This window comes from Haplochromis burtoni, unplaced genomic scaffold (genome assembly GCF_018398535.1).
Source record: "Haplochromis burtoni strain Fernald_Lab_line unplaced genomic scaffold, NCSU_Asbu1 Contig_240, whole genome shotgun sequence".
Taxonomy (NCBI): domain Eukaryota; kingdom Metazoa; phylum Chordata; class Actinopteri; order Cichliformes; family Cichlidae; genus Haplochromis; species Haplochromis burtoni.
The window spans coordinates 153623-179535 of NW_024582601.1; the positions used below are offsets into that span (position 1 = coordinate 153623).

Consider the following 25913-nt stretch of genomic DNA (forward strand, 5'->3'; position numbering starts at 1 on the left):
AGGTTGTTCCTCTGTCCTGGTCGTTGTGTCCTTGGGCAAGACACTTCACCTACCTCCTACTGGTGATAGCCAGAGGGGCCGATGGCGCGATATGGCAGAAGCGGTGGCAGAAGCGAGGCTTCTGCCCCAGGGCAGCTGTGGCTGCAACTGTAGCTTGCCTCCACCAGTGTGTGAACGTGAGAGTGAATGAATAGTGGAATTGTAAAGCACTTTAGGTGCCTTGAAAAGCGCTATATAAATGCAATCCATTATATTATTATTATTATTATTATTATTATTAAACCCCGTATTTGAGAAACTTAAGTTCACTAAAGACCTCTAAATTCCAGTGTACTGATACAGCTGGCTCATGATATGAGATAGGTAGACAAATAAAAGCTCCAAGATTTACTGGCCACCTGGAAAATAGTGGTTAGGACATTGGAGATGAATCTCAGCTTGAAAAACAAAGAAGATGTGCTGAAGACATTATACTGCCTGAAAACTCTCACTTTACTCAAATGTTTGTACCTTGATCACATGGTCCCACACAAGCGTCTAACCGTTCTTGTACAAGATGTTGATGAAAAGCTTATAAAAAACCCTCATTGAGAAGCCAGGCCGCTAACACAAAGAAGAGCAGGTGGCTGCGTTTTGAATCACACATTAATATTCTGCCCTGTCGCTGTGATTTGCACACACTGTGTCTGTAAGTTGAAAACACAGTTTTCAAGTGCGTGGACACGGCTGCTTTGTGTCTTATCTGCACTGTAGCAAGAATCAGTCACGCATTTCATGCTGCGTGACTTTGTTGTTTTCTGAAAATATGAGACATTAGTCAACCTCAAAACATATTCTTTTAATTTCGGCATGTCTTTAAGATTTGGATAACTATAAAAGTAAAAAAACAACTTTGAAAAAGACACTTGGTTTTCTTTATTCAGCCAGAGGGTACAGAGCAGGAACCTTTTGCGGAGCTGGATTTCAAGTTAAATAAGCTGTTCTGTTAAACAGATCTGACAGCTCTGTTCTCCTCCTCAGGCCCTCCTCAGTATGTACCGCTCAGGTTCCCAGAACAGCGAACACTGTGTATGTGTCCAAGGTTAAACAAAAGAGGGTCTTGGGGTAAACTTTGAAAGACAATAAATTAACATTCATGTCAATGATAGATATCAAAGTGGAGGCTTCTGGGAACAGCTGATGGACCACTCAGCAAAGCTCCCCTGCTGTGAAGCTTCACCAAGCCTGCAAGATGAAGGCGACTGCACGTGTGTGTGTGTGTTTGATGAGACTGAGTGTTGGCATTCTAACAACTCATTCTTAATGAGAAGGATCATGAAGTGAAGCCCCACAGATACTACATGCGAGGATGAGAGATGGTGTGTGTTTTTTCTAATGGGGACAGCCTGTAGTGCTTTTCAATCATTTAAGCGCTCAGAGACACCTTTTAATGTTCACCATTCCCACCGTGTAGGAAATGTAACCTTGACACTAAGAGACACAAAGACTTTTTTGTGACGCGCTAAATTCCTCAATGACCTTGGAAACATTTTTTTTCTGACTGAAAGAGAATCTAACAGGAGAGAGATGCGGGGTTTTTTCTAATTAGTGCCGTGACACCCGGGCGCTTACCGTAGCCGTGCGATCTCTTCATGTGATGCTTCATGTTGCTTTTCTGGGTGAATCTGATGTTGCACACCTCACACTTGAATGGCTTCTTTCCAGTGTGTTTGACCATGTGGACCTGCAGAGCGCTCTTCTGGTTGAAGGCCTTGTCACACTGAGTGCACTTGAAAGGCCGCTCACCTGCAGTAACACACAGGCCCACAGTTTAATCAGCATCAACAGATGCTACCCCAATATGTTCAAAAACGTAAACATACTGTGTACATTCTTAGTAAAGATTCTCCTCTGGTTCACAAACAGCTGAACAAAACGCTCCCATTGATGGATAATGATATAAGGATTTTATTCCTGTAAATAAGCAGCTGTGAAGTGAACTGCATTGTGCACAAACTGCTTTCACAAGCTATGTTATTAACAAAAGTGTACTACAATCTGAGTAGGAAACAAAAGCCACACAAATTCTGACATGTTTCCTCTTGTGAGTAATTTTCTAGGTGTCGAAATTAAACTGCCATAACCCGCTGCGTCCTTGATGAGGGTGCTGAAAGGTCACTGTTACTGTAGGAGTGTGCATTTAGAGGTGGTGATTTTCTGGTTTCATTAAGGAGAGATGGTGAACCTAAAGCAAGTGTTTTTAATGCTGCAGTCTCCTGCAGTTCAGTTACTGGGATCTAAAATGCAGACCCTTCAGTACGCCAGATGTAAGAAAACTCTTCACGTATTAATGCCGTGTCCTGCTGAAACAAACAAATCAGCATCCAGCTGAACCGAAGCAGCTGGATGCTATTGTGATAATGGCCATGTAAAGAAATCATATTCTTTTTCCCCTCAAGACACAATTTATTTCACATCTTCTGACACACAGGCAAAGCAGCTATGCCTACATTGTTTATGCTTAAGCTACAACTCTTTGCACTAACTTGCTGTACAAAACTAACCAAAGAAACAGCTCCTATTCCTAAGGAATTCAGGGCTACACAACCAGAGTCGCTTCTCCTCAAACATTTTTCATTTCAGGGCCTGTCACGTCTGTTAAGCTAGGCATGAGATAACAAGCAGTGACAAACGTCAGTCGTAAGCTGGGAGCAAAGGGGAAGTGGAACATTTCTGGGGGGTTTTCTGCTAAAAGATAAAGCATAACAAACCCCGCAGCACAAAATTATGAGCTAACCCAGCAGAGAGAGATCCAATGAAAGATAGGACAGAAATATGTTTTTTATGTGCTTATAAACTTTGCATAAGTTTTTGAATTAGTGAGCCTGAAAGGGGAAGATTGTAGCTGCTTAATATGACACACACTGCTTGAAATCCCACTTTTTTTCAATAATCATATTATTAGTCTCAACAAAGGAGTTAATGTACGAGGGCAATCCCAAAAGTAAGGTCTCCTATTGTTTTAGAAATACAAACAACCGTGTATTTATGACGGGCGACTTGTGGACGCGCGGTGTCGTGGAGAATGCTTACGCCCTTGCTCAGTATTCCTGTTCTCCAGTTCTGAAATGCCCGTCTCAGTTTTTCCAGTGTTTCACAGTACCTGTCAGCATTGCCACAGCCCTCCACGCTGTGCTGAGTCACCTAGAGCAGTGGCAGAACTACGTCCGAATGCTCTTCGTGGACTACAGCTCAGCCTTTAATACAATCATCCCGGACATCCTCATCACCAAACTGGTCACTCTTGGCCTCCCTCCTTTCACATGTGCCTGGATAAAGGACTTTCTCACAAACCGGCCCCAGACTGTAAGACTCGGCCCTCATCTCTCCTTCACTCGCACACTGAGCACCAGCTCCCCACAGGGCTGTGTGCTGAGCCCCCTCCTGTATTCTCTCTACACCCACGACTGCAGTTCGACCCACAACAACACTCTCATCATCAAGTTTGCTGATGACACCACGGTAGTCGGACTCATCTCAAAGGGAGACGAGGCAGACTACAGAGAGGAAGTCCTGAAGCTGGCAGCATGGTGTTCAGAAAACAACCTGGCACTGAACACTAAGAAAACCAAAGAGCTCATTGTTGACTTCAGGAGACACAGCACTGACTTGGCCCCCCTTTACATCAATGGGGAGTGTGTGGAGAGGGTCCACACCTTCCGGTTCCTTGGTGTCCTCATCTCTGCTGACATCTCCTGGACAGACAATATCTCAGCGGTTGTCAAGAGGGCCCAACAGCGGCTGCACTTCCTGAGAGTCATCAGGAAGTACAAGCTGAACTCCAACCTGCTGCTGACCTTCTACCGCTCATCCATTGAGAGCCTGCTAACCTACTGCATCACGGTATGGTAAGGCAGCTGCACCAAGGCGGATAGAGTGAGGCTTCAGAGTGTGGTCAAGACAGCACAGAAGATGATCGGCTGCCCTCTCCCCTCCCTGATGGACATTTATTCCTCCCGCAGCCTCAGCAGAGCAGCAAACATTATCAAGGACAGCTCCCACCCTGGTTTCAACATGTTCAGCCTGCGCTACAGGTGCATCAGCACAAAAACCCACAGACTCCAAAACTGTTTCTTTCCCAAAGCCATAACTCACCTGAACTCACACATGCACCGATAACACAGCCCCCCCCCCAAAATTTTTTATTTCTTCTTCCCACTTCCTCTATGGACCACCACTGTGCAATACCAATCCTATGTGCAATAACTCAACTGTATATACACAACACTATTTATTACATATTACTTTTTTTTTTTTAAAAACGGCCTGTACTACAACCCAGTGACTACAACATGTTGCCAAGGTGAAAGAACATTTGTCCGGAAGGCGATTCTGCTACAGTGGCAGCAAGCGGGTATGACATGGGTATTATAAAACTGCCACAGCGTTTAAAAATCGACCAAAATGGCGATTATGTCGAAAAATAAATAAGTCTTCAAGCTTTGAAATGATGTTAATATCAAAGAAAATACACGGTCGTTTGTATTTCTAAAACAATAGCAGACTCTTTCCTCTTATCTACCACCCCTCCTCTGAACATGTCCAAACCATCTCAGCCTTTTACATCTACTGTCAGATTAGGGTTTGGGATTTTAAACTATAATGAACGACAGTGTTTTGTCACCTGTGTGCGTTCGATTGTGTCTCTCCAGCTGACTGCGCTTGGCGAAGGCTTTTACGCAGGAGGAACAACTGAAGACTCTGGGCTTCTGGGAGCTGGGTGACGGGCCCGGCTGGTGCACTCGTTTATGTTCCTGCAGATAAAATGAGTTTACAGTTACAGTCTAACTCTGTCCTCAACAGACAGGCGCTCACAGCATCAGTGCGAAAAACCTGCACAAATATTTGTATTTCATCATTTGTATTTGTATTCCTCAAAGAAATTAGCAGCATCCTTTGACCTTGTCACAGAGAATTAGGGCTGCTTTGACAACACAAGGAGATTAATTACACCCAGTATTAATATACTGCCAGGTCTCTCTTGGAAATGAGATTTTTAATCTCAATGAGATTTTTTACCTGGATAAATAAAGGATTAATAAAAATATGCTCATCTCAGTAAATGTTTATTAAGATCAGTGTTGATCAGGAGTACTGATCTCAATGACATAAATCTATGTAAGGTAGTCATCATTTCTGAATTACTGAAGATATATTACCTCTCACATTTCTGTGCTCCACGTTCTATTTATATATTACTATTATCAGACAACATTTTAAGCTAGTTTTAGTACCGTGGTAGTGCTTTTTTGTATTATCAAGGAAATCTAACACTACTTACAGTGGGGCAAAAAAGTATTTAGTCAGCCACCGATTGTGCAAGTTCCCCCACTGAAAATGATGACAGAGGTCAGTAATTTGCACCAGAGGTACACTTCAACTGTGAGAGACAGAATGTGAAAAAAAAAATCCATGAATTCACATGGTAGGATTTGTAAAGAATTTATTCGTAAATCAGGGTGGAAAATAAGTATTTGGTCACCTCAAACAAGGAAAATCTCTGGCACTCACAGACCTGTAACGTCCTCTGTAAGAAGCTTTTCTGTCCCCCACTCGTTACCTGTATGAATGGCACCTGTTTGAACTCATCATCTGTATAAAAGACACCTGTCCACAGCCTCAAACAGTCAGACTCCAAACTCTGCCATGGCCAAGACCAAAGAGCTTTCGAAGGACACCAGGAAAAGTATTGTAGACCTGCACCAGACTGGGAAGAGTGAATCTACAATAGGCAAGCAGCTTGGTGTGAAAAAATCAACTGTGGGAGCAATCATCAGAAAATGGAAGACATACAAGACCACTGATAATCTCCCTCGATCTGGGGCTCCACGCAAGATCTCATCCTGTGGGGTCAAAATGATCATGAGAACGGTGAGCAAAGATCCCAGAACCACACGGGGGGACCTGGTGAATGACCTGCAGAGAGCTGGGACCAAAGTAACAAAGGTCACCATCAGTAACACACTACAACGGCAGGGAATCAAATCCCGCAGTGCCAGACGTGTTCCGCTGCTGAAGCCAGTGCATGTCCAGGCCCGTCTGAAGTTTGCCAGAGAGCACATGGATGATACAGCAGAGGATTGGGAGAATGTCATGTGGTCAGATGAAACCAAAGTAGAACTTTTTGGTATAAAGTCAACTCGTCGTGTTTGGAGGAAGAAGAATACTGAGTTGCATCCCAAGAACACCATACCTACTGTGAAGCATGGGGGTGGAAACATCATGCTATGGGGCTGTTTTTCTGCCAAGGGGACAGGACGACTGATCCGTGTTAAGGACAGAATGAATGGGGCCATGTATCGTGAGATTTTGAGCCAAAACCTCCTTCCATCAGTGAGAACTTTGAAGCTGAAACGAGGCTGGGTCTTCCAACATGACAATGATCCAAAACACACCGCCCGGGCAACAAAGGAGTGGCTCCGTAAGAAGCATTTGAAAGTCCTGGAGTGGCCTAGCCAGTCTCCAGACCTCAACCCCATAGAAAATCTGTGGCGGGAGTTGAAAGTCTGTGTTGCTCGGCGACAGCCCCAAAACATCACTGCTCTCGAGAAGATCTGCATGGAGGAATGGGCCAAAATACCAGCTACTGTGTGTGCAAACCTGGTAAAGACCTATAGTAAACGTTTGACCTCTGTTATTGCCAACAAAGGTTATGTTACAAAGTATTGAGTTGTATTTTTGTTATTGACCAAATACTTATTTTCCACCCTGATTTACGAATAAATTCTTTACAAATCCTACCATGTGGATTCATGGATTTTTTTCCCTCAATTTTCCAAGTAACCAACACTGACCAGCTATTACATCCTAGCTGTACAAATGCTAAACTCTAATGAAGTAGAAGTCAATAGTGCAGCCCTCTGAATATTCATACATGTAGCAAATGAAATTCGAGGCTATCACGATACTGGGTTGCAAGTACACTACATTGCTGATATGAAAAATAATGTTTGGAGGAACATTTTGTTCACTGTGGCTCTAACAGTTAAGCAGTGACACTTTTATTCGGTGACTATCTAGTATCATAGCAACAAAAGTAAAAGAGCTGACAAAAAACACACTATGGTGTACACTGAATAACTGATAGGGTGATTTTGTTACATCTGGCGTGAGCTAGGCTAGTCAGTCTCCCATTTCTACACTGTAAGCTATCCTGGCTGTAGATTTATCTCTGATATACACACAAAAGACACCTCCTTAACTTTTGGCAAAAAAGGCAGTGAGTTATTATATATTAATTGAGGTAAATATTCTATTGCAGCTTAAAAAGCTCCAGTGATTTATGACAGTGGACTACTGTACAATTGTACCACATTATTAATGTATCTGTATTCCTGATATTTCCGGAGGAATTTGCTTTGAAGCAAAAACGGATTGGGTATTCTGTAAGTGTGCAGTTAATTTTTTCAGTATATTATGAAGCTAAAGTTTTTTCATGTCTGGCTGTAATTAAAAAAGCCAAATCATTATCTGGGGTCCAACAGAAAAAATGAAAAATAACTGCAGGACTAATTCATTTTAAAAAACCCGTCAACATCCAACTTCTGGTTGTAGACTAATAAAGAGTCTCAGGGATGTGGAAAGAGGTCAGCCGCTCTCTGTGTGACAGCAATTAATCTCCACTGCACTACATTCATGGGAGACAGTTACTGTTCAACGCACTGGGGCACATTTACAGAAAAAAAAAGGGCTTTCACTTTGTGGCCTTTGAGAAGAAACACGAAAAATAGCAGGAAGAGGGCTTGAGTATAGAGCTGTGTCTTCCTTCTCCCTGGCATTTGTGTGCTTGACTGTGAAGAAGGTCAGTGGCAAAGAGAAGCATGCACGCTCCTTCACAGTCTGATTGCTTTGTTGTGTAGTTAAAAGTGACAGGGACTGCAACTTGAAGATTTACCCGTACACAGGCTGTGCTGTATTGAGTTTTTTGATGCATTAAAATGTGAAGCTACTTTTCCTGCAGTTTTCAAATCTATAACTTTCACACCTAAGGTAGATGCACTGACTAATAAAAATAAAATAAAAAAACAAACCGTGCCATGCAAGTTGACATACTGCTTTAATAAAACCTAAAAAGGGTCATTTATCATTTCTATGTCTTTATATAAAAAGCAGGGTTTTTTTCCTGTATTCCAATAGCTGGATGATTTAGATAAATGCTCTCAGCAGCTTAGATTTAAAACAATTTTTCAACAGGCTGTGTCTGTATAAGTTCTTACTTTCAGGTGTGTAGCTCGCTTGAAGGCCTTTCTACAGAGGCTGCAGACATGACAGCGGTCCTTGCCGTGAGCCTGTCTGCAGTGACGTCGCAGTGTATTGGCATTCTGGCACACTTGATTACAGTAGAAACACTGATTTCGGTTATCAGTATCCACCTGGAGCTCTTTCCCACCCTTATCAGTGGAAATCTGAAGCACGCACAAAGACAAAGAGCTTACAATGCATAATGGTGATGGTATAAACATCAGCTGACAGGCACTCTTTGAGCTCTTCCCCTGGATTGGTGAAGCAAACAAAACAAATATACTTACAGTATATCCATTGTCTGTTGCTCCATTTGCGGACTGGGACTGGTGGCTAACCAGTATGACCTGCTGGCCTGTGGTCCCTGGCTGTCCTGTTAGGCCAGAATCATTCAGTACTGCAGGGAAAGTCTGACCCTAAAAAACAAAATATACATTGAAAAAGCGCTTCATGACATAACTCATGTCTGACACATTTTGATTGTCATGTTAAATTAGTAATAATGCAAAATAGCAGCTACTACAGTCTGTAAATTGTGCTGGACATTTGGGTTTTTTTATACCTGTGTATTGAGGTTTAAGGTGACGCCATCCAGCATGCCCTGAGCATCTGCAAGGGTTAGTGTGACGCTGCCATCACTGGCCATAGTTCCTGGTGACATCACTAGGCTCTGGGAGGCAGCAGTGTGAGACAGGGTGGTGCTTGGTGGCAGACTGGTGACTGACAGGAGAGAGTGGTTAAAAGGTTAATACCCAGCTGGTTTATGCCACCAGCAACTGTGCGCAAAATGCAGACATACAAAGAAACTGTGTTTAAATGAACATTATCCTCTTAGACACAACAGACCTGGATGCCATAAAAAGGCTCATTTTTCACTTCTCCACAAAACCTTTTTCAATATTAGTGTCTCCATTGGTGTAGTGGTTAACAAATGTTCTTGGCAAATGAAGGGTCACTGGTTCAATTACAGACAAAAATCCCCTTTGGGGTTACGTCAGGGAGAGAATCCGGCGTAAAACTCTGGCTGTCTGTGACAACGGAAAACTGCAGTTTTAGCCCACTTACATTCACTAACCTCGCCTCTCATTCTGCCTTATCAGAGCAGTTTTCATTTCCTGTTGGGTCTATGAAATCATATCTCTGGCTGGCCAGAATGAAGGATAATTTCACTCCACGTTTTAAAGAACAGTCTTTTGACAAGTATCCTCTCACACAAATCTGGGACACCTTCTGAGACAGATGAGGGTTTGGGCTGGCAACCACAGCTCTTTTGGTGCTTTGCTCTCTGACTGAAACTAACACTGGCAGATTCATTAGGTTTGGGAGGATATTGCATTAGAGACGCACAAAACTAGACAATATTTGGTTTGAATAAAAATACAGTTTCTCAGTCAAATCACGGGTTGGACCGTGTCTGCAGACAGAGTGACAGGAAGGTTTTAGCCAAAGCAACAAAATCAAAGATGCTCTGTGTGTCTGAGAGAAGCTGTGGGAACATTATTATTATTATTTTTCTTTCCACTTGAGTTAAGTGGAAGGTAATGAAGAGATATAGATGAGACTGAAAATTTGATCAGGCTTCTAGGTGACAAGCTATCTGACAGACTGGACTTCATAACTATAAAGTAGTTATTCAAGCTTCCAGAAGTTGTATTAAAGTATGCTGATAAACTGCTAATTCAGTTTGATAATATGTTTAAATTGTACTGCTTGTCCTATTTTACATGGAGGTGAACAGGAGTGAGTCTAAAGGGGGGCATGGGGTGTACTGGACCATATTTATTTCAAGGCTTTCATTTTTACATTTTATTTCATTTTTCTACTTTTTTCAGATCAAAGCCAGTAAAACCCCACTGACCTCAGTGTTGTTAGGTTTTAAAGGCACAAACTCACTCATTCAGTTGTACACTTGAACTTGCACAGCATAAAAACTCACAGATACAAACGCCACAAAAATCTTCACTTTCAGAACTCTTTTTACCTCCTACTAATGTCAGAAATCTTTCCAAAATAACAAAATTAAGATCAATGTTTATGCCTTTCTTTATATTGCATATATATCTTTTTTATTTGACTTGAGAGTATTTATATATTTTTGCATTTAATATAATATTTTCTTTAAAAATATATATAAACAGGGTCACGGGGTTACAGTTTTTTACAGCCGCTAGGACACATTTCACAATACTTAGGTCACTTTTGCAAAACTCTTCACACAATCCTCCTAACTGACCTTCAGCTTGGCAAAGCAGTTCATTTCACATTCAAAATGCACTACAACTACCAAAACACTTTATTCAGGTCTCAAATAAACTCATTCTTCCAGAACACTAGCAAAGGTTGACAGCCGACAAACACACTTTGTCACCCACAAAACAATGACCTAAAAAACACTAACAACATGTAGCATTACACAGTGTTTTCTTGTGTAAAACAAGGATGCATCTCTGTTTATAATTTCAATATATGTTACTGGAATGAATCAGACATCATGCAGAATTCGTTAATATTTGTTTATGTATTTTTATTTTTTTGCACTAAGTAATCCCAAAATACAAGAATTTGTATACACACCATCCACTGATACACATACAATAGTAATACTACGGTAATCTACTCGGTCTTCTCCATTTGGCCACAGGTTCTCATCCACATCACATCTTATGTCATCTAGGGCAACACACCTAGGAAAGAATCTTCTGGCATGCCAGAATTGAAGGAGTTGAAAAATTGAAGGAGTAACACCTGTGTAGATGTTCATCTACAATGAGAATAAGCTGTGGCTGGTTAAACTGGATTTTTAGATTTAAAATATGTTTCACTAAAATATTGCTGTTGAATTTTGCTGTCTTTTTAAGCTTTGCATTGTGTTATTGTTTTGGCCATTGGTTTAACAGTTTTGAAAACAGTATGTAAGCACATGCAAAATGTCCTGTACGTACAAAGATTTTTGGCAGTTGTTGTGTCTGAGTGAGAAAATAATTCATGAAATTTGAGAGATGTAGTCATTGAATGCATTTTGTGCCAAAACAATGATAACTGGTCCTCAGTTTAGCCCACATAGACTTCTGTTGTGCTCACTGTGTGAGGAGTTTTGCAAAAGTGACCTAAGTATTGAGAAATGTGTCCTAGCGTCTGTAAAAAACTGTAAGCTGTTTTTCTTTTTTTTGACAGATGCTGTATGCACTGTAAAACACTGGAATTTCTAACATGGAAACCAATGAGCAGCTCATTTTGAAAGACCTGTAATTTTTTTCTCTTTCGAATCTTTACTAATGCTTATTAAGAAGACAGAAGTATTTATTATCAAATTAGTCAATCAGTCAATGTAACAATCGATAGCTGCAACCCTAAAAACAGACATAAGTGGGTAGCTAAAGAAAGAGGTGTTAACCATCTGTCAAAATTAGCTGCTAGCATTCGAATTGAGGGGTTCTAAAACACTTGAATCCAGCAGCATTGACAGTCAATTGCAACAATTGACGAGCCTGCTTTAGCTTTTTGTCTGGAGAAAAAATAAAAATAAAAAAAACACAACCCTGAGTTGCAATTTTTCTGGCACGCTCCCTGTTAGAGAGCAGAAAAGTTCAAGCTTCATTTTTGTCATAGCAATTTTTTAATATCTCTTGAGTGATCTGGACATGGCAGACGATTAGGGTTTCTCAGGTTTGAAAATCTATCTGGCAGCTTTCCTCGTGCACTTTGATCTCTCCACAGTTGGGGGACCTCTCACAGTTTGTGCTGGTGAAGTAGAACCCTCTACTTCTAATAAAGTTTAGTTTCTCTGAAACCCAAAAGTCTTGTCATATTACAAAAAAAGTCAAAGGAAATCTGTTGGGATCCTGAACAAAATGTGAATGAAAACAAAATGTTGGCAGTTGCAAGTCATAAGAGGATGAACGAAAGAGTGCGTGCAGCAGCACAGAAGGGATGCTTCAGGGCTGAGAGAGTGTAAACAACGTGGAGGAAAAACATAACAGCCTTTATAGGAGTCTGATAAACAGGCATATCTTTTTCAGATCATGGAGAGCAACTGCAAGTCTGCAAGTCATGCCAGCTACTGTATTTTAGCTTTTGAAAAAATGGCTTTTGTGAAAGAAGGTGCAAGTCAAATTCAGGATCTTCTCTGGTCATGCATGTCTTTCATGACCAGGGCAATATTACATGCAGATGCATATTTGAAGTAAGCTGTAAAAATCGTTTGGAAAGAATGCAAATCTCTTATCACACGCGGTTAGAAGACGGGTATAGTCTTACCAGCATTTCCAGTATTGGCGGGGCTTTGAGGTAGCAGGTGGTCATTGGTGATGGTCAGAGTTGCACTGGTGGTTTGGCCGTTTAGCGGTGACGCTAGCCTGATGCTGCCGTTCATCTCAGCGGCACTGGGATTGTTTGGCTGGGGGAGCAGATCCTGACCTGCAATTGTATTGTAGAACATGAGCTTTAATTATTTTCATGAGGTTATTTGCTTCTATTATAAAGATGCTAAGTGTTTTCTGAAATGTAGTTCATATTTTGAAGGGTGGTCAAACGCAAACAAAGTAACAAAGTAAGATTCAAACAAAGTAACTCAACAAAATTCCTTCAGGGTTAATTGAATTAGGTTTTACACATGATTAATATGCCATGCAATGCCACATACAGTGTAGTTTAATAAGTGCTTAACTTTTATTAACCAAACATATTGTCACACTAAAATAAGAAGAATATGACTGATAACATTTTTCTCTCTTAAGACGATGAATTTCCAGCCCAACAATTTCTGCTGCCTGGGCAGGAAAAAATCTTATTTTTGATGGAACTGCATACAATGCTGTTTTTATGACTGCACTTATTCATAAATAAAAAACTTAAAATGAGAATAGCTTCTTAAAGCTTTAAGACTGCAATCACGATACAATAAGTCAGAGGGCTGAAATGAAAGAGAGATTGAGCTGAGTAGACTTAGCAGGCTTAGTGATACAGCTACATCCCTCCTTCACATTGTTGATGCAACGAACTTTAAATCCCCAGATGATACAGCCAAATGGGTGATGCTGATGGTGTATACAAAAGCTGAAAAATGGCCTCTAATAGAGTGTCTTTAGATCTGGGTTTGTGGAGTGGCTCTGAGTTATTATTGGCTTCATTTTTTCCTCTTTGCCTGCTAGTGTGTTTGCCTGAGTGAGAAAATCAATAGTGATAGTTGAGAGCTTTTTTTTATTATTATTTTCCCATGTTTGTTATCAATAGCCCCTTTCTGCCTTTACTAAAAAACATGTTCAGCAGAGCTGTGTATTTTTGGTATTTGATATTTTTGTTTCTACCTGATATGGTGAGGGTGATCTCCTGAGGATTTCCTCCTGCTGTGCCAGAACCAGCAGCTGAAGCCTGGACTTGGGCGAGAGCTTGTGTCAGGCTGGAGTTGTTGATGGTCAGGGTGATCTCCTGACCGCTGTTGCCACCTGCCACTAGCGCAGAGCTGCCCATGACATTGCTTAGGTCCTGAGAACCTGCACAACCCACAGCAACATAACACAGATGGTGACCTCCTAGTACAATGTGGCCACTCTGTATGTTTTTTTCCACTTAGAGCTGTCATACATACTGGCAGCATCCTGCTCAGATAGTCCAGCCATTGTGACCTGCGCAGGTGTGATAGTGGAGGGCTGCAAGGCCAGGCTGGTCAGTGGGTGGATGACAACGTTGGCAGACACTGAGGTGTCAGTCGTAGACATGAGCTGGCTCCCTGAGTGGGAGACCAGACCTGTATCGACACTCAGGGGCTGCGAGAGGAGGCCGCCTTGCTGTAGAGTCTGCTGCAGGAGGGCGGGATCGATCTGAAAGGAGTGAGTATTACTTAACTTGAAAATGAAGGAGAGCATGTGTGGGGGAATCAGCAACAATGTTAGGATTTTCTTTTCTTTTACATTATGGAATAAAGTAATGATAAGATTTCCTTTCAATGCTTTTAAACATTTTCAAAGTTTTATGTATGACTTTGTTGACTGACACTGTTCTCATTCCTAGCATGTATCACTATAGGATGTGCCTCCCTGTCGATTACTCAGAAGCATGACTGCCACCCTGCCACCACTCACCCTTCAATAGCTTACACTATTTCAATAACCATTACTCAAACACGTTTTCTTCGGAGCACATCTCAACCTACATTGGGCTGGCTAGACATGGATAGTAATATGGATAATAACACAGAGTTCGGCAGGCGTGATGTGTAACCTGTAGTGTGATGTTGTTGATGTTGCTGGTGTCGATGCCGGAGATCTGGACGTTGGGACACACCAGGTTGGCGGGCGTCAGCTGCAAGTGGATGCCGTCCAGCGTGGTAAGGCCATCTGGGAGCGACACGGTCAAGTCTCCTGCAGCTGAGGCACACACACAGACACAAACATATGTAAATGTTTGACAGGAGAGTAGCTATGTAATAATACATAAGACTATAATTAACGGTTAATGGATAACAGTTCTTAGCAGGAAAATGTGAGTTAAAAATTTTCTATGTTAAAACAAAACTTTAAAACAAGAGATAAGGCTACCCCTGATTTCAGATAACTTAATTTTACATTAGATGTCAAAGATCATGACCTCCAACACATTGTATGCAGAGTTTCTGAGCTACCATAGCTACCCTAATGGTTTCTTCTGGAATGGAAAAATCTCTATGAGAGCAGAATATCTAATGAAACTTGCCTGCTAAAGACTGACAGACAACAAAGAAAAATCTGGATCCAGTTATTCCCCAGATGATGAAAGAGAGAGGGTGAGGAGGTTTGCTTTCAGTGACATGTACATTGTCACTGAGAGACAGCGAGACATGGGGGGGGGGAAGAATCCTGAATACTCCACTGTCCTGCTCCAGGTGAAGGGTGGGAAAAGTAAATTTATATGTTGCCAGACTTCATCAATCTAATCGTCTCAAACATTTTAGCGAATGTTTGACTGCAGTGCTGCATTTAGAAATCAGAGCTCCTCCAAAAACCCAATTAATAATCACAATGTCGTCCCTGCATCATTTGTTGTTTCCCTTTTCTTTTATTCGATCACTGTGAATGTTTGGAGATGCTTTGATAGACTTTTCTCATCACATAAAGACCGATTTCCTTCAAAAACAACCACGCACTGCGCTGGGGCTTCAATGAAGGCGTGTTTTTGTCTGCTTGACATCGGGTGCCGCGGTGCAACCCTTTTTTGCCCTTGATGTTGCCAACTGAATATGAAGCAATGAGACTACAAATGATGATCCTCTGGGGCATTCCTGTCACAACTGCTGACAACAACCAACTGTTGGTGCATTAATCGTACACCTATCATTTCTACCAAGGAATGTGTAACTCTTTGTGGCATTCACAAGAAATGTGTTGCCAGTGGGTCGTCAATAATACTGCACAGTGATATCTTGGATATTAAAATTTGGGCACCAGTCTTCACTCATTTCGTGCTCTTATGGTGCTTTACTGAAAACATTAGGGCCTGTCAGTTAAAATCAAAGGTGTGTTATAAACAAAACACCATTGTTCTTGCTGCAATTCTCTCTTTTACAGCATTAAAGTAATGGCTCATTAATTATCCCTACCTGACATGGAGGCGGGCAGGAGGGCCTGTCCTACTAGTCCTGACTGCAGTAGATTCTGGTCAAACTGTCCTGTGAGAACCTGGTTAGCTGGGAGGTAAATGCTGGGGTCAGCGCTGGGTGTTTGCAGCAGCCCCACAGACTGAAGAGCCTCTGATCCAGTTGGCTGCTGCCCCTGACTTGGAGCCACACCCTGCCCAGTCGCTGGGTCTTGACCCTGTCTGGCCTGACTGGAGGACGAGGAAGAACGCTTGGATTTGCGGCCGTCGCCGTTTGGACGGAAGTGACACTGGATGTGTGTTTTGCGGTGACCCGAAGTTCTGAAGCGGAGTTCGCAGAAGGGACACTTGAAGGGCTTGGAGCCGGTGTGGAGGCGCATGTGCACCTTCAGGCTCCCCTTTGTAGAGAAGGAGGTGTTGCACATATGACAGCTGAAAAGCTTCTGACCTGAATAAGAAACAAAGAGGATGTTATGTGCGGCAAACTGAAAATGAATCGTTGCTCTTTAAAAACCGCAGGTTTATTTTTGACCAGCATGTGAATTTTGAATCTTGAATCTAGTCTTGGTTCTTTGATCTGAGAAAGAGAAAAACCTTTAATGTCAGCCAATAACTTTTACTACTTTTAATAAACATTTTTTTTTCTTTTTCTCTTATCTTGATTAACTTGCTTTAGGCGTGCACTTTTCAGTGATCTCGTTGTCCTGTAAAATTCACAATGCATTTTAAGATGCTATTAATCACATCTAAATGGCTACAAATGTCAAGTTCTCAGTAGATGAGCTGTATAAGCCGATCTGCTGAGACTGTATTCCAGCAGTTGGCCTCCTTTTTGGTCCATGCTCTTATTTTAAATTACTAAAGCACTGCATCATCTTGTTACGATGTACAGCCATTTTTATAAAACCTAATGTTATGTATGAATGTATTCTTGACTGTGTGTTTGAAAAAAAGGGTTATACAAATATATGACTAGCTAGGTCTACTAAAACGAACGGAATTAACATAGCTCAATCTTACTGTGTCAGCTTCTTTAAGGTAAGGTTGGTGTTTGTGGTGACACAAACAAGTCAGCAACATATTCTACTAATTAACCACTAACCTGTATGTGTTTTAACGTGGCAGTCCAGGGTCGACTTCACTGTAAAACTCTTCCCACATTCGTCACACTTGTAAGGCCTCTCTCCTGTGTGGATCCTGATGTGTCTGGACATTGAAAAGGATTGATATAGTTATACTTGCAAGAGCACAAGGACACATGAGAATATCAAAGTGATGATTACATTTCTTTTAAAAAAACTAAATGCATTATAAAGTAAAGACACACCCTAATATGAATAGATATATACAAATGGTTATCATCCATGGACATACAGTTTATCTTTCTGGTGAGTTGTTTAGCTGAGAAACTGAAAAAGATCATGAAAAAAATGTGTTTGTGGTGCAGTTTTAATAACATGGAGCAGAATTTGAAGAGATTTAAAATGCATTTATTTTGACCTCCTCTCTGATGTCCTTGATTTGTTTTCCTTGGCTTCATACATATAAACTATTGCTTGTTTTTAATCTATCCAACATCTACTTAATGCATTAAATTGTAGCTTGATGATTTATATCTAAGGCTGTTTCTTATTTCCTTTAGATGGTTAATGTAATCTCCACTGCATTTTCACAGCCCAACTGTGGGTGTGAGGACACAGTAGCAATGTTAATGCTATTATGCTGTGTCATTATTCAGTTCAGATAAGTGCTGTAAAACTAAATAAGGTCCACAGTCCTATAAGCCCCCAACCATCAACACTCACACAATTCAGACTTTGACTACTGTAGACAAACAAAGTTCTTCTAAACTGATATACGCAGCACAACATTTACCTGACGAGGTCGCTGGGCTTCTTGAAGCTCTTGGGGCAGTAATTGCAGCAGTTGGCAAACTTGGGTTCGGTTTCCAGCTCCACGGCTTTGTCTTTAATCTCACTGATCCGATCTCTTTCAGCTGCCGACTGGGAAAGTATTCGCTCCGAAACTGAGGCCTCCTCGCCGGGATCCTTCGCCAATTCGGCTGCCTGCTCTTCAGTGAACGTGATAATTTCCATTCCCCTCCTCTTTGATGTCTTTTGTTCATTTTCCTCTTCATTTTCCTCTTCTTCCACATCTTGACTTGACTCCAGGCCTATAACTGTGATAAACAGAGTCAGTTTTTTCACTTTCTATCTTTGGTTGACACTTTCTTTTGATGCAAGGCAGCTTGGACTGAGACAAAGATGCACTCAGACAAGCTGAAGCCTGATATAATGTATGTTGTACTTGATTAATGTGGCACTCTTCACTGAAGGAAAAGTGGTGCATGTACAGCTCTGCATAACAGTGTAAGATGGAGAGACCATATAGTTTAAAATAAATACAGTATAACTCAATGCAGTAATGCTTACTTTGATCGTCCATGGCGTGCTCCTTTTTCATATGCCTCTTACAAAGCAGGCTGGTCCGGAAGCTCTCATCACACATGGAGCATTTGAAAGACTTGATGTGAATGATCATGTGGCGATTCAGGCTGCCATTTGTGGTGAAGGAGGCGTCACAAACATTACACTTAAAGGGCTTCACTCCTGTTGGGAAGACAGAACAGAGGTAAGGTGTTGTGTGATCCTTGTGACAGCCTCTAGGGTGTCACTACTGTTACTGCCAGTCCCTGAAAAAGACTTACAAATTGAAAAATTAAAATGAAATCAATGTCATGTTTAGTATGTTTAGTTCATAGACTTATTCCACTTTTGAAGGACTAGAGTGTAGATAATTTAGGCAAATTAGGATGCCATTGTGAAACATGGCATACTCGACCTCGAGCTCACCTGTATGGGTATTCAGATGGGACTTGAGTACTCCAGCTGATACAAAGGCTCGTCCACAGAGGTTACATCCGAATGGTTTCTCCCCAGTGTGCGATCTCACGTGCTGTTTCAAGTGGCTTGACTTTTTAAAGGCTTTACTGCACCAACTGCACCTGATGATGGAAAAAACAGCAACAACATGAATGAATGAATCGCTGTAAATCTTTATGAATTATTGTTATTCACCAGATCTGGGAGAGTAATTTATGCGAATTGGAACAATTCTTAACATGTAATTATTTTATTGCATTTTTAATAACATAGCAATATTTCACTGGACGTATGATCTACACTGCCTTGTTATTTGTGAAATAGAGAAAGGACATACACACAAGACAGCTTAAGAAAACAGCAGCTTGCCTTTCGCAAACATGTTTTATTTTAACTGGTGGTTTTGTGCAACATCTGTTAGTCTTCTCTTAAACGTGACCATAAACCACATAAAAGCATAAGGCATTATCTGATAATGATAATAAAAGAAAGAGAAGAAATGCAGGGCATAGGAAGAGGACATGATGAAGCAAAGGCCCTGGGCTGTATTTTAAAGATAGACCACTCGTCAGTCAGGTGAGCCTTTACATCATCTGCCAGAGCTAAACTGAATAATTTAGTACAAACTACAGGCTCAGCTTTTCGAATATAAAAGAGTTTGGCCCAGTAGCAGTAGCAGTATCCACATAGTGCAGTTAAAGTATTTAGATTTATTTAGAAACTGAACTATTCTCTGGTCAGTTTTTATGGACTGTATGGATAGACAGCAAACTGTCACCAACTGTCTAACTAGAAATAAATTAGAAAACCAATAATATTGAATTTCATTTCAGTTAAATCCATAAATAAGGCAAAATAAGTAGACAAAAAAATGATGTCAATCCATTTCAACATAATGAGAAGCCTGAGACACATGAGCGAATAAATCTCTGTAAATACTATTGCTTTATCTGTGCAAAAGTTTAAATTGAAAGACACTGATAACAAAGTTAGGTAAGGTTATTAAGGACAAAGTTATAAACCATCTGCCTCCTCAAGGTCACTGCTTATAAGACTTAATATCATTAATCTTTTTAGGCTCTGGAAACAGATTGTTTGGGTGATTTAGGCGACACAAAATTAATAACAAGACTGTAGATCAAGAAAAAAGGACAGGAGAGCCTAGCAGAGGTTTATGATCAATCATGTCAGAAAACCTGCAGCACCCAGACTCATCAGGCGTAAGTGCTGCAGAAATCAGCTCTAAATGGTGGAATGAGCAGACTGACACTACCCTCGAATTACCCGTGGTCTGTAAAACTGCTCTCAAACAACACAAGGGCACATTTTCTACTTTGATGAGATAAAAATTGAACTCTTCAGTCTGAATGCCAAATGCTGTGGTGTAAACCAGGTTCTGCTCATTGTACGGTTGAGATCACTTCTGTAATGGATCAGCCTTAAGGTAGTCAATCCAGGAGGAGGTGAGTCATGATGATAGAGGGAGCAGATTGTGGACAACATAAGAATGGGCAAAGATTTACTTTAAAGTACAGTCACTTGTAGCAAATATAACAAGAACAGTTTTGGTAATCTCACTGAATGTCCCGAATCATCTGGCCTAAGCAGAGAAAACTGGAGAGGAGACCTTTGACTAGAGCTCAGCTAGTGACCTCTATCCTGACAGATTTCTGAAATAATTTAGCAAAGACAAACTGCAGAACCTGCCTTTGAGAAATATGGGTGCACAGACAGGCAAGGAAGTGTGGAAGCTGTAATTCAAACTAATGATGTTTTTAAAAGATAGTAATTTAAACACTAAAGAGGTGGGAGTCATTTCTTAAGACAGTCGTATAGGTACATGGAAACACACACACCTGTAGGCTCTCTTAGTGTTGTCTTCACAGTCTTCCTGGTACTCCTGTGTCTCTGTAGGCAACTGGAGGTCGTTTTGACTGCTCTGCTGAAGAAGCCCATTCGTCTGCATAAAAAAAGATCAATACTGGCTCAACTTAAAACACATACAAATACATGTGCACTTTCAAGGACAGGGAATAAATGAGGTTACTGACACTAGTATATGCATAACATATGCATGATAGAGTCTACAGACAGTATATGAAAGAAGGTCATGCGACCTCATTGTGTTTTTAGCATTTTATTTGCTACTGTAGAAATAATACGCAACATTTTGGGCCGTCTCTCTATATCAGATCCAGTGGGCTGATTTGAACCCAGTGAAAACACGATTTTTAGTTTCAGGTGGTTGCACACTAATGAAAATGTAATGATGTATTTAAAATGAAAGAAGGAAAGCTACTCATAACTTACCACCTCAGCAGGTGGGACATGAAGCAGATTTGGAGGGTGATAGCTGGATGAAAGGGCCTGAGACTCCAGGGTGCTGGAGTCCTGCAGCTGCTGGACTGTGGAGAACTGGGGCTGATTGTAGCTCGTTTCAGTGATGGTGAAGCCTAGATGGAGTCAGACGAGAATAATCAGTCTTGTTTATAGTCAAATCCAAAGATCTAACCTCTGGCTGACAGCAATATTGGGTCTACCTGAAAAAAAACAACAACAAAAAAAAAACCAAACACAAGACATGTTTCACTTTTTTTCAACTAAAAACATAATAGGAATAATAATAGGAATCTATGAAATCTGAAAAAGTGTCTAAGATCTGCATTACACAGCACAATATCAGCCATCAGGGAGGATGGCTTTTATTGATTTAAAAAAAAAAAAAAGCTGAACTCAACACTATCAGTCTTCCAAAGTGTCAGATCGCCCCTGGGATTTCAGCCTGCAGCAGAAAGGTGTTTTATTGTTATAGCTGGTATTGTTTGTTTATCTGTGCTCTTCTTCTCTCTTTGCTTTTTTTCCACTTCTTCCTGATAAAAGTGTTTTTCCCCCTCACTATTGCAAAGCGCCTGCTCATTGGGGACCTCTAGGTTACCTTTATAATACTGTGAGGTCTTTACATTACAATGTAAAGCTTCCCTTGAGATAACAGTTGCCATGCTACATAATTAAAGCTGAACTGATGCTGTGTGATGTACACCCTAGAGGCTGTTACAAGAATATTCTGCAATTATTGCACTGGCTAAAAGAACACAAGGTGACTGTCTTGAATTGTTTTTGCATTCATGCATGCAGTTTGAGGCGATTGCACGGGTTGCCTGAAGGAAAGCAGTTTGTCTCCCATCTGGAGATCGGCTACAATCACTCTTGGACAGAATCGCAAAGGTTTGCAAGTAATTTAATCTAATTTATAAAAGCAGACAGATGTTCCAAATCTATGATGCCCTGGCTGGACTCTGAATGTAAGTAGCTAATGTGAATTTGCATTTGTGCAGGCAGCAACAGATCATTGTACACACCCCCCCCCCTTTGGCCTTTAAATCTGGGACTCTCCACCATTTGACCTTAGAACTGATGAGAGGTGAAATAAATTGTTTGATTTTTTTTCCTCTTCCATTTCTGATTTCCCATCTCCAATCCAACTTCAGCATGTCACAAAGTTACTTAACCATGTAAAGGCAGATGTGTACATGTTTGCTTTCATGTAAAAAGCACTGATATGATCTAAAACAGCGGTCCCCAACCCCTGGGCCTCGGACCGGTACCGGTCCGTGAGTCGTTTGGTACCGGGCCGCGAGAGTTGAGGCTCAGGTGTGAAATGTATAGTTTTCAGGGTTTTTATCGGTTTTCAGCGTTATTTTGTTATCGTTTTTATCGTTAACTCGGTTTTCCTGGGTCTTTTCACGTGTGTTATGAATAAATCTTCTTTTTTCAGTACCGGTACTAGTTTTATTTTGTTGTATTTATCTGCGACACCTTAAAGGCCGGTCCGTGAAAATATTGTCGGGCATAAACTGGTCCGTGGCGCAAAAAAGGTTGGAGACCGCTGCCTTAGAGTATTCGATCACAATGTTTTTGTTCGCGCCGCGACCTCAATCACTGTTTTCTCTAGTGTGACTGTAGCGTTAATAAAGTGGCAGTGTGGGCACATTCTTTATGTGACACTTTTAAGAGCCACCAAATGTGCAGCAGAAACAGTGTGTGAACCTTAAATCAACCTTCAATCAACCACAGTGTAGTTACTGTAAACAACACATATATAAAGTAGCAAGAAATACAGGGCTTCTCCCAGAGGCCCCCAGAGACCAGTGTCATTAGCTGTAGTACTTCACACCCTAGTAAATAATAAGGCTTCAGTCCTGACAGGTGACCTGCAGGAGTAAAAAGATAAAGTGATGATGAAAAGCCTAGCTAATCATACACATCAATTTTTTTGACAAATCCATATGTCTTCATTCCTAAAATGACAACAACTCCAGCTCTGTTCATGTCAAGTTTGAAGTTCAACAGAATCTCTTGAACCTCCTCACAGAATTGAAAAGTTCAGTTTGCCTCACAGATGTTTGATGCTGATCTCAAAGGAAGCTGGCTGGCAACAGCAGTCAGCCGCCATGGTGAGTTAGTGCAAGAAGAAGAAGAAAAATGTTTGAGAACACACTGATTTCAAAAGACATATGGAGATACCAGACACATTGGTAGAGGGTATATATAGTTTGATGAAATTAACTGTTGCTCGGTTTGTTGTGGGAATTGTAAAGAGTGTTCCTTTCTCCCACGACCGCTCTGTCATTTGGGACCTTTGTGAAGCTGAAGTAAGGGTTATTCCACCAATTCTATTTATGTGTGACTGATTTCCTTTGGTATTAATTCAAAATAAGAGATTTCATAACTAATATGGCCAATACCTACACTTTGTTAGTTAAGCCTTATAACAGAAAGCGTGCATATAACTAAAGGTACTATGCACGAGTTACTACTACTCTTCATATATTACTGGCTCTTGAATTCTGAAACAGTGAACCTGTGTTTTGCACAGACGATATAGCAAATAAACATACCATGTTATCTTTGTCACATAACAGCCCACACATGCTATGTTTATACCTTGTGTTAGAGCTTGCTGGTCAAATGAAGACTGAGGAAGTGCTGGTGTCTCAAACTGGCTGATATTCTGAGGCAAAGCATGCTGGGTAGTCACATATGAGTCTGTCACGACAAAGAAAGAGATGCAAAGCAACAAGTTAGTTAGTGCTCACAGAAACAAACAGTAGAGCAATATTTCCACTGTTAAACTTTCAATTGAGGTTAAAAAAGCAAGTTACATTGCAGATTCCCTAACTAACACAGCTCACCATGCACAGTTACATGCACAGAACATTTTTAGAATAACAAAAATAACTGTGTGTTATGTGTGACAATATTTATTTATAAGTATCATATTAAAATACTGTAAGCTACACTTTATTTTTAGCAGTGTACCTTCTTTAAATGCAAAGTAGATTTGCTTTCTGTATATTAATGAAGTCTTATCAAATATAGAGAGCTGAGGTCAAGATTATGGAACCTGACTACATGATGTACATTTTAAATCTAGAGAGTTTTCAGATGTCAGCTAGGCTGAGCTGCTTCTTTCTGGAGATGACTTTCAATTTACTTTAAGGGTCCAGATCCTGGACCTTAGAGAGGGATTACTAATCATTCTATTACTATCCTTGGAGTGCTAAAGCTCTGGAGGCTGTGTGCTGAGCTATACTGCGTGAAACCATATGTGTTGGTCTACAGAGCAAACAGATGGAGACGATGGGGAGGTACATTGAAGTTATTCTGCTCTCTGACACGTTTAAGAAAACTGAAAGTTTTCAGTGCAATGAAACTTAACTCACACAACGCACAGATTACCTCAGAAAACTTTCTTGAAGGTGAGTCACATAGTTTTTGGAAGAATTTGGTAATTTAATGCTACGCTTTCTCTGCAAAATGAGGTTTCAGTGTTACAGCTTTCACGAGTTCTACTGAATCTTTCACAACTTGCACATATTCCATTATATAATATGACATGAATTCAGTTGCTCTTACCTTCTCCTTGTACAGTCAGGTTTGCGTCCAGTGTCACTTGCTGGCCTCCATTTACAACCTCTGTCTGGTTCAGTCCCAGCATGCTCTGCTGCTCTGCTGTTTCAGCCGGGGCTTGCTGGAGAGTGTCACCCTCTATTTCCACTTGCATGTCATGGGCTACAGTGCCAGCTCCCAGGGGGTCTTCTCCTGACTGGGGTTGTAGCTGCTGGGCCAGTTCATACCTGGTTTGACAGGACATAGCTCTGATTGATACATTCACAGAGCACAACAACATCCCTGTAAACAGTCCAATCCATCTGTGAAAAAGCAGACTGTCAGAAATCAGACCTGTGCGTCTTCATGTGTTTCCTACAGTTAGGTGATGACTTAAAGGTCTTCTGGCAGTAGGGGCACATGTAAGGTCGCAGGTCACTGTGAGTGGTCATGTGGCGCCTTAAGCTGCCGCTGGTGGTGAACGTTGTGTCGCACATACAACACCTGTATGCCTTTAGCCCCGAATGTGTTCGGATGTGAGCTTTGAGGACTCCCGAGGAGGCAAAACTGCGACTGCACTGGACACACTTGTAGGGCCTTTCTCCTGTATGAGACCTGGCAACATTCAAAAACAGGGTTCAGTGTGTATTGGGACATCAAGCAGCCTAAAAGGTACAAGCACACTGCTGTAGATGAGTTTTTGAGGAATGCTGCCAATACTAAGGAACAGAATTCATTGGTATATCCTTAGTACAAGGTGGAAAATCACTATGCATGGTCCAGCATGACCTGTCAGGATGATATATTACTTGGTGAACTTGAATCAAATTCCCTAAATTTTTTAAGTATCAGTACAGGTTCATGGGTAATTCAAGGGCACTGTCAGTAGGGGTAGGCAGACATAGATCCTCAGCTTGCATTACAAGTTAGAACTCAAAATCTGCCAGAAAACAAGAATAATGAGGCACCAGCCATTAAAAAGGCACTACACACATGGCAGCATCATTATTTATCATTATCCTCAAAGACAAATGACTAGATTTCTGTCATAAAGATTGGCTAGAAAGTTCAACAGAGATACACAGAGCAGAGCAGCTGAGTGATTAGACCACTTATTGCTCTCCATCCATAAATGACAGGGTCATTTGAAACAAGGTTAATAAAGTTCAGCCATGTGCGGTGTAAAACAAGCAAATAAATTGGGGAAAAAAAGGATTAAGAGTATATATATATTTACAGGTTGAAGTGGGTTTGCTGAATATAGCTATTTCTCTTTTTCAACTCTTCTGTACT

At 41.0% G+C, this 25913-nt stretch overlaps 1 protein-coding gene across 1 annotated transcript in view; it reads right to left on the reverse strand.

Moving 5' to 3' along the window:
* Positions 1-25913, reverse strand: part of LOC102303798 (zinc finger protein 236) — a 66810-nt gene that overhangs the window by 16023 nt on the left and 24874 nt on the right. Inside the window, exons 13-31 of the mRNA XM_005937678.3 lie at positions 24975-25235; positions 24648-24868; positions 23676-23777; positions 21042-21184; positions 20588-20691; positions 18702-18853; positions 18282-18458; positions 17725-18028; positions 16952-17055; positions 15854-16297; positions 14500-14645; positions 13868-14099; positions 13587-13772; positions 12538-12696; positions 8843-9000; positions 8568-8696; positions 8256-8444; positions 4664-4793; positions 1612-1785 (exon numbers count right to left, since the gene is read on the reverse strand). Coding sequence (XP_005937740.1) covers positions 1612-1785; positions 4664-4793; positions 8256-8444; positions 8568-8696; positions 8843-9000; positions 12538-12696; positions 13587-13772; positions 13868-14099; positions 14500-14645; positions 15854-16297; positions 16952-17055; positions 17725-18028; positions 18282-18458; positions 18702-18853; positions 20588-20691; positions 21042-21184; positions 23676-23777; positions 24648-24868; positions 24975-25235 — 3515 coding nt within the window. The remainder of the gene's footprint in view (positions 1-1611; positions 1786-4663; positions 4794-8255; positions 8445-8567; positions 8697-8842; positions 9001-12537; positions 12697-13586; positions 13773-13867; positions 14100-14499; positions 14646-15853; positions 16298-16951; positions 17056-17724; positions 18029-18281; positions 18459-18701; positions 18854-20587; positions 20692-21041; positions 21185-23675; positions 23778-24647; positions 24869-24974; positions 25236-25913) is intronic.